This window comes from Heptranchias perlo, chromosome 18 (genome assembly GCF_035084215.1).
Source record: "Heptranchias perlo isolate sHepPer1 chromosome 18, sHepPer1.hap1, whole genome shotgun sequence".
Lineage (NCBI taxonomy): Eukaryota > Metazoa > Chordata > Chondrichthyes > Hexanchiformes > Hexanchidae > Heptranchias > Heptranchias perlo.
In genome coordinates this window covers 59,979,514-59,992,771 of record NC_090342.1, presented here as the reverse complement: position 1 = coordinate 59,992,771, position 13,258 = coordinate 59,979,514, and the positions used below count along the sequence as shown (strand labels likewise).

General features: G+C 49.8%; 1 protein-coding gene across 2 annotated transcripts in view; it reads left to right on the top strand.

The window, feature by feature from the left end:
* The window catches only part of LOC137334900 (aldo-keto reductase family 1 member D1-like), a 216,747-nt gene that overhangs the window by 53,534 nt on the left and 149,955 nt on the right, over nucleotides 1–13,258 (top strand). The window contains exon 2 of one of the 2 annotated variants that reach the window (XM_067999982.1): nucleotides 3,006–3,153. In XM_067999982.1, the coding sequence (XP_067856083.1) occupies nucleotides 3,052–3,153 (102 nt within the window). In that variant the 5' untranslated portion in view covers nucleotides 3,006–3,051. Of the gene's footprint in view, nucleotides 1–3,005; nucleotides 3,154–8,271; nucleotides 8,371–13,258 lie in introns of those variants that run through there. The other variant, XM_067999984.1, reaches the window with a different exon arrangement.

Genomic DNA, 13,258 nt, shown 5'->3' with positions numbered 1-13,258 from the left:
CCACATAGCCCCTGGGCCCTCTCCGCCACCCACAGGGCATTGACCGATCCGAACTCAGCTTCATGTCCAATTTCCTGCCCGCTCCCCATAACCCCTAATTCCCTTTACTTCTAGGAAACTGTCTATTTCTGTTTTAAATTTATCTAATGATGTAGCTTCCACAGCTTCCTGGGGCAGCAAATTCCACAGACCTACCACCCTCTGAGTGAAGAAGTTTCTCCTCATCTCAGTTTTGAAAGAGCAGCCCCTTATTCTAAGATTATGCCCCCTAGTTCTAGTTTCACCCATCTTTGGGAACATCCTTACTGCATCCACCCGATCAAGACCCTTCACAATCTTATATGTTTCAATAAGATCGCCTCTCATTCTTCTGAACTCCAATGAGTAGAGTCCCAATCTACTCAACCTCTCCTCATATGTCCGCCCCCTCATCCCCGGGATTAACCGAGTGAACCTTCTTTGTACTGCCTCGAGAGCAAGTATGTCTTTTCTTAAGTATGGAGACCAAAACTGTATGCAGTATTCCAGGTGCGGTCTCACCAATACCTTATATAACTGCAGCAATACCTCCTTGTTTTTATATTCTATCCCCCTAGCAATAAAAGCCAACATTCCGTTGGCTTTCTTGATCACCTGCTGCACCTGCATACCAACTTTTTGATTTTCTTGCACTAGGACCCCCAGATCCCTTTGTACTGCAGTACTTTCCAGTCTCTCGCCATTAAGAAAATAACTTGCTCTCTGATTTTTCCTGCCAAAGTGCATAACCTCACATTTTCCAATATTATATTGCATCTGCCAAATCTCCGCCCACTCACCCAGCCTGTCTATATCCCCTTGCAGGTTTTTTATGTCCTCCTCACTCTCTACTTTCCCTCCCATCTTTGTATCATCTGCAAATTTTGATATGTTGCACTCGGTCCCCTCCTCCAAATCGTTAATATAGATTGTAAAGAGTTGGGGACCCAGCACCGACCCCTGTGGAACACCACTGGTTACTGGTTGCCAGTCCGAAAATGAACCATTTATCCCAACTCTCTGCTTCCTGTTTGATAACCAATCCTCCACCCATGCCAGAATATTACCCCCAATCCCGTGATTTTTTATCTTAAGTAATAATCTTTTATGTGGCACCTTGTCGAATGCCTTCTGGAAGTCTAAATACACTACGTCCACTGGTTCCCCTTTATCCACCCTATACGTTATATCCTCGAAGAACTCAAGCAAATTTGTCAGACATGACTTCCCCTTCACGAAGCCATGCTGACTTTGTCCTATTAAATTATGCTTATCTAAATGTTCCGTTACTGTCTCCTTAATAATAGACTCCAAAATTTTACCCACCACAGATGTTAAGCTAACTGGCCTATAATTTCCAGCCTTCTGCCTACTACCCTTTTTAAATAACGGTGTTACATTAGCAGTTTTCCAATCTGCCGGGACCTCTCCTGAGTCCAGGGAATTTTGGAAAACTATCACCAAAGCATCCACAATCCCTACTGCCACTTCCCTCAAGACCCTAGGATGGAAGCCATCAGGTCCAGGGGATTTATCCGCCTTGAGTCCCATTATTTTACTGAGTACCATCTCTTGAGTGATTTTAATCGTATTTAGCTCCTCCCCCCCGAGAGTCCCCTGTTTGTCCAGTGTTGGGATATTCTTAGTGTCCTCTACTGTAAAGACTGAAACAAAATATTTGTTCAGCATTTTTGCCATCTCCATGTTTCCCACCATTAATTTCCCGGTCTCATCCTCTAAGGGACCTGTTTGCCTTAGCCACCCTTTTTCTTTTTATATAACTATAGAAACTCTTGCTATCTGTTTTTATATTTTTTGCTAATTTCTTTTCATAATCTAACTTCCCTTTCTTAATCAATCCTTTAGTTACTTTTTGCTGTCTTTTGAAGAATTCCCAATCTTCTATCCTCCCACTAAGTTTGGCTACCTTATATGTCCTTGTTTTTAGTCGGATACTATCCTTGATTTCTTTACTTAGCCACGGGTGGCTGTCATTTCTTTTACACCCTTTTTTCCTCAGTGGAATATATTTATTTTGAAAGTTGTAAAATAACTCCCTAAATGAACACCACTGCTCATGTACCGTCTTACCCTTTAATCTATTTTCCCAGTCCACTTTAATCAATTCCGCTCTCATACTATAGAGAGAGTGCACTCCCTGTTGGTGTGTCCCAATGGAGAGAGAGTGCACTCCCTGTTGGTGTGTCCCAATAGAGAGAGTGCACTCCCTGTTGGTGTGTCCCAATGGAGAGAGAGTGCACTCCCTGTTGGTGTGTCCCAATAGAGAGAGTGCACTCCCTGTTGGTGTGTCCCAATAGAGAGAGTGCACTCCCTGTTGGTGTGTCCCAATAGTGAGAGTGCACTCCCTGTTGGTGTGTCCCAATAGAGAGAGTGCACTCCCTGTTGGTGTGTCCCTTTTGAGAGAGTGCACTCCCTGTTCGTGTGTCCCAATAGAGAGAGTGCACTCCCTGTTCGTGTGTCCCTATAGAGAGAGAGTGCACTCCCAGTTGGTGTGTCCCTATAGAGAGAGAGTGCACTCCCTCTTGGTGTGTCCTGTCTGGAAACAAGGTGAAGGTTTCTTTTTCTGCCTTCACCTTGTGCCTGAGATGGTCAAATTGTGCTGGCTTCAGTTCCTAACCATTATCCGGTGACCCGTTCTGGACGGTCTGTGCCCATTGTTTGACATTGTGCTGTGGGAGGCCCGTGCGCACTGACTGCAGTTTGAACTATCACCTCAGCTGGGGTGAGAATATCTCTTTCTGCACAGACTGCGGACCACTTGCTCTCTCTGGTCCCATGGGAATGATGCAATAAGGGACCTCTCATATTTGATGTCATTTCACAATTTTCATTTTATGTTGGATGCAATGTTTGCTGTAAAGTTCAAAACTGTAAGGAAAGGTCAGAAGTTGAAGAGTTAACAATTTTCCGTTGGAACAGAGTTAATCATTGGTTCCTCCCCTTTGCTGTTTCCGTGGATTGTGAAGGTTAAAACTTGAGAGAGCCTCAGAGTGAGACGTTTGATCTGTGCCAATGACAGAAATGAGCCTGACCGCACAAAGTCATCGAATCCCTTTAAATGATGGAAATAGAATTCCTATTATTGGATTGGGAACGTTCTCATCTCCCAGAACTGTAAGTATCTCTTTCATTTTCAATATTTCTCTCTGACTTTCATCTGTCGCTCTCTCCATCCCCTCTGAAAAGGGCTGGTCCTGTCCCCTTCTGAGTCCCGGGCACGGCTCAGCCCATCACGGAGCGAATGGCAGCACACTGTTCAGGCTCAGTTTTGAAATGGTGGCGGGTTGTCAGCGTTGGGTGGTGGGGGTTGTGGGGGGTGGGGGTTGTGGGGGGTGGGGGTTGTGGGGGGTGGGGGTTGTGGGGGGTGGGGGTTGTGGGGGGTGGGGGTTGTGGGGGGTGGGGGTTGTTGGGGGTGGGGGTTGTTGGGGGGTGGGGGTTGTGGGGGGTGGGGGTTGTGGGGGGTGGGGGTTGTGGGGGGTGGGGGTTGTGGGGGGTGGGGGTTGTGGGGGGTGGGGGTTGTTGGGGGTGGGGGTTGTTGGGGGGTGGGGGTTGTGGGGGGTGGGGGTTGTGGGGGGTGGGGGTTGTGGGGGGTGGGGGTTGTGGGGGGTGGGGGTTGTTGGGGGGTGGGGGTTGTTGGGGGGTGGGGGTTGTGGGGGGTGGGGGTTGTGGGGGTTGGGTGTTGTTGGGGGTTGTGGGGGGGGTTGTTGGGGGTGGGGGTTGTTGGGTGGTGGGGGTTGTGGGGGGTGGGGGTTGTGGGGGGTGGGGGTTGTGGGGGTTGTGGGGGTTGTGGGGGTTGGGTGTTGTTGGGGGTTGTGGGGGGGGTTGTTGGGGGTGGGGGTTGTTGGGGGGTGGGGGTTGTTGGGTGGTGGGGGTTGTTGGGGGGTGGGGGTTGTTGGGGGGTTGGGGTTGTTGGGGGGTGGGGATTGTGGGGGGTGGGGGTTGTTGGGTGGTGGGGGTTGTTGGGGGGTGGGGGTTGTGGGGTGGGTGTTGTGGGGGGGTGGGGGTTGTTGGGGGGTGGGGGTTGTTGGGGGGTTGGGGTTGTTGGGGGGTGGGTGTTGTGGGGGGTGGGTGTTTGTTGGAGGGTGGGGGTTGTGGGGGGGTGGGGGTGGGTATAGGGGGGGTGGGGGTTGTTGGGGGGTGGTGTGGGGGGGGTGGGGGTTGTTGGGGGGTGGGGGTTGTGGGGGGGGTGGGTGTTGTGGGGGGTGGGGATTGTGGGGGGGTGGGGGGTGGGTATAGGGGGGGTGGGGGTTGTTGGGGGGGTGGTGTGGGGGGCTGTGGGGGTTGGGGGGGTGAAGGTGCACGTTCCAAACCCAAATAAAAAAAACTTACCTTTTCCAACGCCATCGCGATGTGATTACAGTTGTTCCCGAGTTTCACGCCTGCCAGCCTGATTGACAGGAGCGGCAACGCGAGGTGGGGGGAGAGAGAGAGAGAGAGAGACGTCATCCGGTATTGGAACAGAGAGTGGAGGCTGCTGAAAATCAGGGGGGGAGAGGGGGAGATCGGGGGAGGGGGGAGATCAGGGGGAGAGGGGAAGATCGGGGGGAGAGGGGAAGATCGGGGGGAGAGGGGAAGATCGGGGGGAGAGGGGAAGATCGGGGGGAGGGGGGAAAATCGGGGGGAGAGGGGAAGATCGGGGGGAGGGGGGAAGATTGGAGGGGAGGGGGGAAGATCGGAGAGAGGGGGGAAGATCGGGGGAGGGGGGAAGATCGGAGGGAGAGGGATATATCGGGGGGGTGAGGGGAAGATCGGGGGGGAGGGGGAAGATCGGGGGAGGGTGTAAGATTGGGGGGAGGGGGAAGATCGGAGGGAGAGGGATATATCGGGGGGGTGAGGGGTAGATCGGGGGGAGGGGGAAGATCGGGGGGAGGGTGGAAGATTGGAGGGAGGGGGGAAGATCGGAGGGAAAGGGGTATATCGGGGGGGTGAGGGGAAGATCGGAGGGAGGGGGGAAGATCGGAGGGAAAGGGGTATATCGGGGGGGTGAGGGGAAGATCGGAGGGAGGGGGGAAGATCGGAGGGAAAGGGGTATATCGGGGGGGTGAGGGGAAGATCGGAGGGAGGGGGGAAGATTGGGGGAGTAGAGGGGGGAGTAGAGGGGGAGTAGAGTGGGGAGATCGGTGTGGTAGAGGGGGAGAGGGGGAGATCGGGGGAGTAGAGGGGGGAAATCAGGGGAGTAGAGGGGAAGGGGGGAAATCGGGGGAGTAGAGGGGGTGATCGGGGAGTAGAGGGGGAGAGGGGGAGTAGAGTGGGGAGATCGGGGTGGTAGAGGGGGAGAGGGGGAAATCGGGGGAGTAGAGGGGGAGATCGGGGAGTAGAGGGGGAGATCGGGGAGTAGAGTGGGTGATCGGGGAGTAGAGGGGGAGATCGGGGAGTAGAGGGGGAGATCGGGGAGTAGAGGGGGAGAGGGGGAGATCGGGGAGTAGAGGGGGTGATCGGGGAGTAGAGTGGGAGATCGGGGAGTAGAGGGGGAGATCGGGGAGTAGAGGGGGAGATCGGGGAGTAGAGGGGGAGATCGGGGAGTAGAGGGGGAGATCGGGGAGAGGGGGTGATCGGGGAGTAGAGGGGGCAGAGGGGGAGATCAGGGAGGGAGAGGGAGAGATCGGAGAGGGAGACGTCGGGGGGAGAGAGGGACTTCAGAGAGGGGAACATCGAACATCAGAACAGGGGGGCTGCAGATGGCATTGGTGGAAAGGTAGGTTTATTTTGTTCTTTAACTTTGTGCAAAGGTTTTTTATTTAATTTATTTACTTTATTTTTGCCTGGTCCGGCCCCTCAGGCCTGGTTTCACCGGGTGTGAATCGGAAGCTGTGGGAAAGCCGCCCAGGTAAGTTCAAAATTGGTTTAACTATCTACTATGTCAGAAATAAAGTGCGTTAAGTACCTCAGTGAGGTCCATTTGGTTCTATAACCATCATCCCCCAGCTTTAATTGCCGACGGGACTCCTGCATTGGGAAGCACGCGGACACAGGCACGTCTGTGGGAAACCCGGAAGTCGACAGATTGGGATCGGCTACTTCACCTGCTTGGGATTTTGCTGATTTTTGCAGCCCCCTGCCCCCAACACACCTGCAGTTTCATTTGAAAATCGGGGCCTTTCGGTCTGGAAGGCCTCAGATATTGTGATCCTGTTCACACACATGCCCTTTGCAGCAGCTAGTTGAACTCGTACTGATTTTTATCAGTTTTTCCTTTATTTATTGAATTCTACAGTGACATAGATATTCGATGAAGTCTTTTTTCTGTTGATCACACAGTGCTTGAGGGACGAGTACTTTGATGATCCAAGTATGACTGCCTGTGGTGGAACATTGGAGGTCAAAGGTTGGGGCATTTTATTTGGCCTTGGCTGTGGGCACGGGTTAGACCTGGCAGTGGGGCAAAGGAGGCCCTGTTTACTGCTGCTGATGTCAGTTAAAGCTCATAGTCCTTCTGGGTCACTTTGCTGGGCTATCAGTTTGTGCTGGTCAATCCGCAAGAATGGCCCCAGGCTGCTTGGTATTTCTGCATTGATATTTCTATAGTTTGGCATTAAAGCTGCTCCAGCTACTTAAACTGATCTCTTGAATTTGACCCCAGAGTTTTTGTGGTTCAGTTGTTCCCCATCGGGCCGATTCCCCTGTCTGATGTGCCAGCAGAGCAGGAGCCCATCTCCAGCAGAGGTATTGAGCATTGGGAAGTGGGAGTGGAGTCTCAGCACAAACATCTTTTGGGCTCTGATTCCACGCCCTTCTATTATTAGAAAGCTGGTCCCCGTTTCAGGTGTGAGGCTCACTAAAGGCTCCAGACTGTGATGTAAAAATATCTAAATGAACACCATCCAATGATTGGTGCTCGATTTGTACTTTTTCTTTTGTGAACCCATTTGGAGTGGGGAGAAGGGAAGCAGCAATCCCTGAGATTCTGCACTCAGCATCTCTCCCCATGCCAGGAACACTCCCCTAACTAGAACCTGGTGCTCCCCCTCTTTCAGCAAGTACCTCATCCATCCCCACTTGGGTTTCTCAGTGACCGTAGGCTGAGGAGGGGAAAGGTCACTCAGTGGTTGGACATGTATTTTGTAATGATTTAGAGAGGGGTTACAGTCCTATGTCTATGTGCCAAGTCCTATTAATGATATTCGGTCTCTGCTCAACGCACTAGTTCAGTACAGTGTGAGTCCATTGGCACTCAGAGAGAAACAAAATAAAGTCATCCAAGCTCTCCTCAGTACAATGGGTTTACAGGTCTCAGAAAATAGTTCCAGAAACACCTTGAACCAGGCCCTGACTGCCCACTCAGATGGACATAAAAGATCCCATGACACTATTTCGAAGAATTTCAGGGGCGTTTTCCTGGTGTCCTGGCCAATATTTACCCCACAAACAACATCTAAAATCGATGATCTGATCTCCTATCTCATTGCTGTTTGTGGGATCTTGCTGTGCACAAATTGGCTGCAGTGTTTCCTACATTACAACAGTGGCTACACTTCAAAAGTACTTCATTGGCTGTAAAGTAGTTTGGGACATCCTGAGGTTGTGAAAGGTGCTGGGAATGAGAGTCTTTCTTTGTTTACTTTCTCGAATGGAACATTACGTGCCCAGTGCCAATGGACTCACACTGTACTGAACTAGTGCGTTGAGCAGAGACCGAATATCATTAATAGGACTTGGCACATAGACATAGGACTGTAACCCCTCTCTAAATCATTACAAAATACATGTCCAACCACTGAGTGACCTTTCCCCTCCTCAGCCTACGGTCACTGAGAAACCCAAGTGGGGATGGATGAGGTACTTGCTGAAAGAGGGGGAGCACCAGGTTCTAGTTAGGGGAGTGTTCCTGGCATGGGGAGAGATGCTGAGTGCAGAATCTCAGGGATTGCTGCTTCCCTTCTCCCCACTCCAAATGGGTTCACAAAAGAAAAAGTACAAATCGAGCACCAATCATTGGATGGTGTTCATTTAGATATTTTTACATCACAGTCTGGAGCCTTTAGTGAGCCTCACACCTGAAACGGGGACCAGCTTTCTAATAATAGAAGGGCGTGGAATCAGAGCTAATTATATTTTTCACATGCACAGTATCGAGACTTGAGAAAAACACAAACCTTCTGCTGTTTGATCATTGATTTGTAAACCGTTCACTGGGGACCTTTGTACAGGCAGAGACCTGAACAACAAATCCACGAGGATAATTGATTCGAATGGCAGGATGGGCTTACAGTCACGATAATCACAGGCAGCTGGATTCTGACCAGAGCTCCTGCCTCTTCTGGGATCTGTTCAGGTGCTGAAGAATGAGAAAGTGTGTCAGAGGAAATCAAAACTTCAACCGTCCGCCAGTGGGTGAGGTGGAGTGAATAATGCTTTAATATACACACACACCCCACACACTCACTCACACTCACTCTCACACACTCACTCTCACTCTCACACTCACACTCTCACTCTCACACTCACACTCACACACTCACTCTCACTCTCACACTCACACTCACACACTCACACTCACTCACACTCACTCTCACACACTCACTCTCACTCTCACACACTCAATCTCACACTCAATCTCACACACTCACTCTCACTCTCACACTCACACTCACACTCACACACTCACTCTCACTCTCACACCCACACTCACTCGCACCCACTCTGACACTCACTCACACTCACTCTCACACACTCACTCTCACTCTCACACTCACAATCACACACTCACTCTCACTCTCACACTCACACTCACACACTCACACTCACTCACACTCACTCTCACACGCTCTCACACACCCACTCACACAATCACACTCACTTTCACGCTCACACACTCACTCTCACACACTCACTCTCACACCCTCACACACACTCACACTCGCTCACACACTCACTCTCACACGCTCTCACACACCCACTCACACACTCACACTCACTCTCACGCTCACACACTCACTCTCACACACTCACTCTCACACCCTCACTCTCACACCCACACTCACTCACTCACACTCTCTCACACACTCTCACACAATCACTCTCACAGCCACACTCACACTCACTCACACCCACTCTCACACTCACTCACACCCACTCTCACACGCTCTCACACACTCACTCTCACACCGACTCTCACACTCACTCTCACACCCACTCTCACACCCACACTCTCACACGCTCTCACACACTCACTCTCACACCCACACTCACACTCACTCACACCCACTCTCACACTCACTCTCTCACACTCACACACACACTTACACTCACTCACACTCACTCTCACACTCACTCACTCACACTCACTCTCACACCCACACTCACTCGCACCCACTCTGACACTCACTCACACTCACTCTCACACCCACACTCACTCACACTCTCTCACACAATCTCACACACTCACTCTCACACCCACACTCACACTCACTCACACCCACTCTCACACTCACTCGCACTCACTCACACCCACTCTCACACGCTCTCACACACTCACTCTCACACCCGCACTCACTCACACCCACTCTCACACTGACTCTCACGTTCACTCACACTCACTCTCACACGCTCTCATACACTCACTCTCACACCCACACTCACACTCACACACTCACACCCACTCACACCCACTCTCACACTCACACCCACTCACACCCACTCTCACACTCACTCTCACACTCTCACACTCACTCTCACACTCACTCTCACACCCACACTCACTCACACTCACTCTCACACTCACTCTCACACCCACACTCATTCACACCCACTCTCACACTCACACCCACACTCACTCACACTCACTCTCACATCCAGACTCACTCACACTCACACACTCTCACACACTCACACCCACTCTCACTCACACTCACTCTCTCACACTCTCACACACACACTCTCACACCCACACTCACACTCACTCACACTCACTCTCACACTCACTCAATCACACTCACTCTCACACCCACACTCACTCGCACCCACTCTGACACTCACTCACACTCGCTTTCACACTCACTCACACTCACTCTCTCACACTCTCACACTCACTCACACTCACTCTCACACCCACACTCACTCACACCCACTCTCACACTCACTCTCACGCCCACACTCACTCACACTCACTCTCACATCCAGACTCACTCACACACACTCTCACACACTCACTCACTCTCACACACTCACACCCACTATCACACTCACTCACACTCACACTCTCACACTCACTCACACTCACTCTCACACCCACACCCACTCTCACACTCACTCGCACACACTCTCACACACTCACTCTCACACCCACACTCACTCACACTCACTCTCACATCCAGACTCACTCACACACACTCTCACACACTCACTCACTCTCACACACTCACACCCACTATCACACTCACTCACACTCACTCTCTCACACTCACACACACACTCTCACACCCACACTCACACTCACTCACACTCACTCTCACACTCACTCACTCACACTCACTCTCACACCCACACTCACTCACACCCACTCTCACACTCACTCTCACACCCACACTCACTCTCACATCCACACTCACTCACACTCACTCTCACACACTCACTCACTCTCACACACCCACTCACACCCACTCTCACACTCACTCACACTCACTATCACACACTCTCACACTCACACACACTCACACACACTCACTCTCACACCCACACTCACTCACACCCACTCTCACACTCACTCTCACACCCACACTCACTCTCACATCCACACTCACTCACACTCACTCTCACACACTCACTCACTCTCACACACCCACTCACACCCACTCTCACACTCACTCAACTCACTCTCACACACTCTCACACTCACACACACTCACTCTCACACCCACACTCACTTGCACCCACTCTGACACTCACTCACACTCACTCTCACACACTCACTCTCACACCCACACTCACTCACACTCTCTCACACACTCTTACACACTCACACACACACTCTTATACACTCACACACACACTCTTATACACTCTCACACACACTCCTATACACTCTCACACATACTCTTTTCACTCTCACACACACTCTGATACACTCACACACATACTCTTATACACTCACACACCCACTCTTATACACTCACACACACTCTTATACACTCTCACACACACTCTTATACACTCTCACACACACTCTTATACACACACACACTCTTATACACTCTCACACACACTCTTATACACTCACACATACTCTTATACACTCACACACCCACTCTTATACACTCACACACACTCTTATACACTCTCACACACACTCTTATACACTCACACACACTCTTATACACTCACACACCCACTCTTATACACTCACACACACACTCTTATACACACTCACATATACTCTTATACACTCACACACACTCTTATACACTCACACATACTCTTATACACTCTCACACACACTCTTATACACTCTCACACACACTCTTATACACTCACACATACTCTTATACACTCACACACCCACTCTTATACACTCACACACACTCTTATACACTCACACACCCACTCTTATACACTCTCACACACACTCTCACACACTCTCAGACGCACTTACACTCACTCACACTCACTCTCACACTCACTCACTCACACTCACTCTCACACCCACACTCACTTGCACCCACTCTGACACTCACTCACACTCACTCTCACACACTCACTCTCACACCCACACTCACTCACACTCTCTCACACACTCTTACACACTCACACACACACACACTCTTATACACTCTCACACACACTCTTATACACTCACACACACACTCTTATACACTCTCACACACACTCTTATACACCCTCACACACTCTTATACACTCTCACACACACTCTTATACACTCTCACACATACTCTTATACACTCTCACACACACTCTGATACACTCACACACACTCTTATACACTCTCACACACACTCTGATACACTCTCACACATACTCTTATACACTCACACACACTCTTATACACTCTCACACACACTCTTATACACTCTCACACACACTCTTATACACTCTCACACATACTCTTATACACTCTCACACACACTCTTATACACTCTCACACACACTCTTATACACTCACACACATACTCTTATACACTCTCACACACACTCTTATACACTCACACATACTCTTATACACTCACACACATACTCTTATACACTCTCACACACTCTCTTATACACTCACACACACTCTTATCCACTCACACACACTCTTATGCACTCTCACACATACTCTTATACACTCTCACACACACTCTGATACACTCTCACACATACTCTTATACACTCACACACACTCTTATACACTCTCACACATACTCTTATACACTCACACACATACTCTTATACACTCTCACACACACTCTTATACACTCTCACACACACTCTTATACACTCTCACACATACTCTGATACACTCTCACACACACTCTTATACACTCTCACACACACTCTTATACACTCTCACACACACTCTTATACACTCTCACACATACTCTTATACACTCACACACACTCTTATACACTCTCACACACACTCTTATACACTCTCACACATACTCTTATACACTCTCACACACACTCTGATACACTCTCACACATACTCTTATACACTCACACACACTCTTATACACTCTCACACACACTCTTATACACTCTCACACATACTCTTGTACACTCTCACACACACTCTTTCCACTCTCACACACACTCTTATACACTCTCACACACACTCTTATACACTCTCACACACACTCTTATACACTCTCACACACACTCTTATACACTCTCACACACACTCTTATACACTCTCACACACACTCTTATACACTCACACACACTCTTATACACTCTCACACACACTCTTATGCACTCTCACACATACTCTTATACACTCTCACACACACTCTGATACACTCTCACACATACTCTTATACACTCACACACACTCTTATACACTCTCACACATACTCTCATACACTCTCACACATACTCTTATACACTCTCACACACACTCTGATACACTCTCACACACACTCTTATACACTCTCACACATACTCTTATACACTCTCACACACACTCTGATACACTCTCACACATACTCTGATACACTCACACACACTCTTATACACTCTCACACATACTCTTATACACTCTCACACACACTCTTATACACTCTCA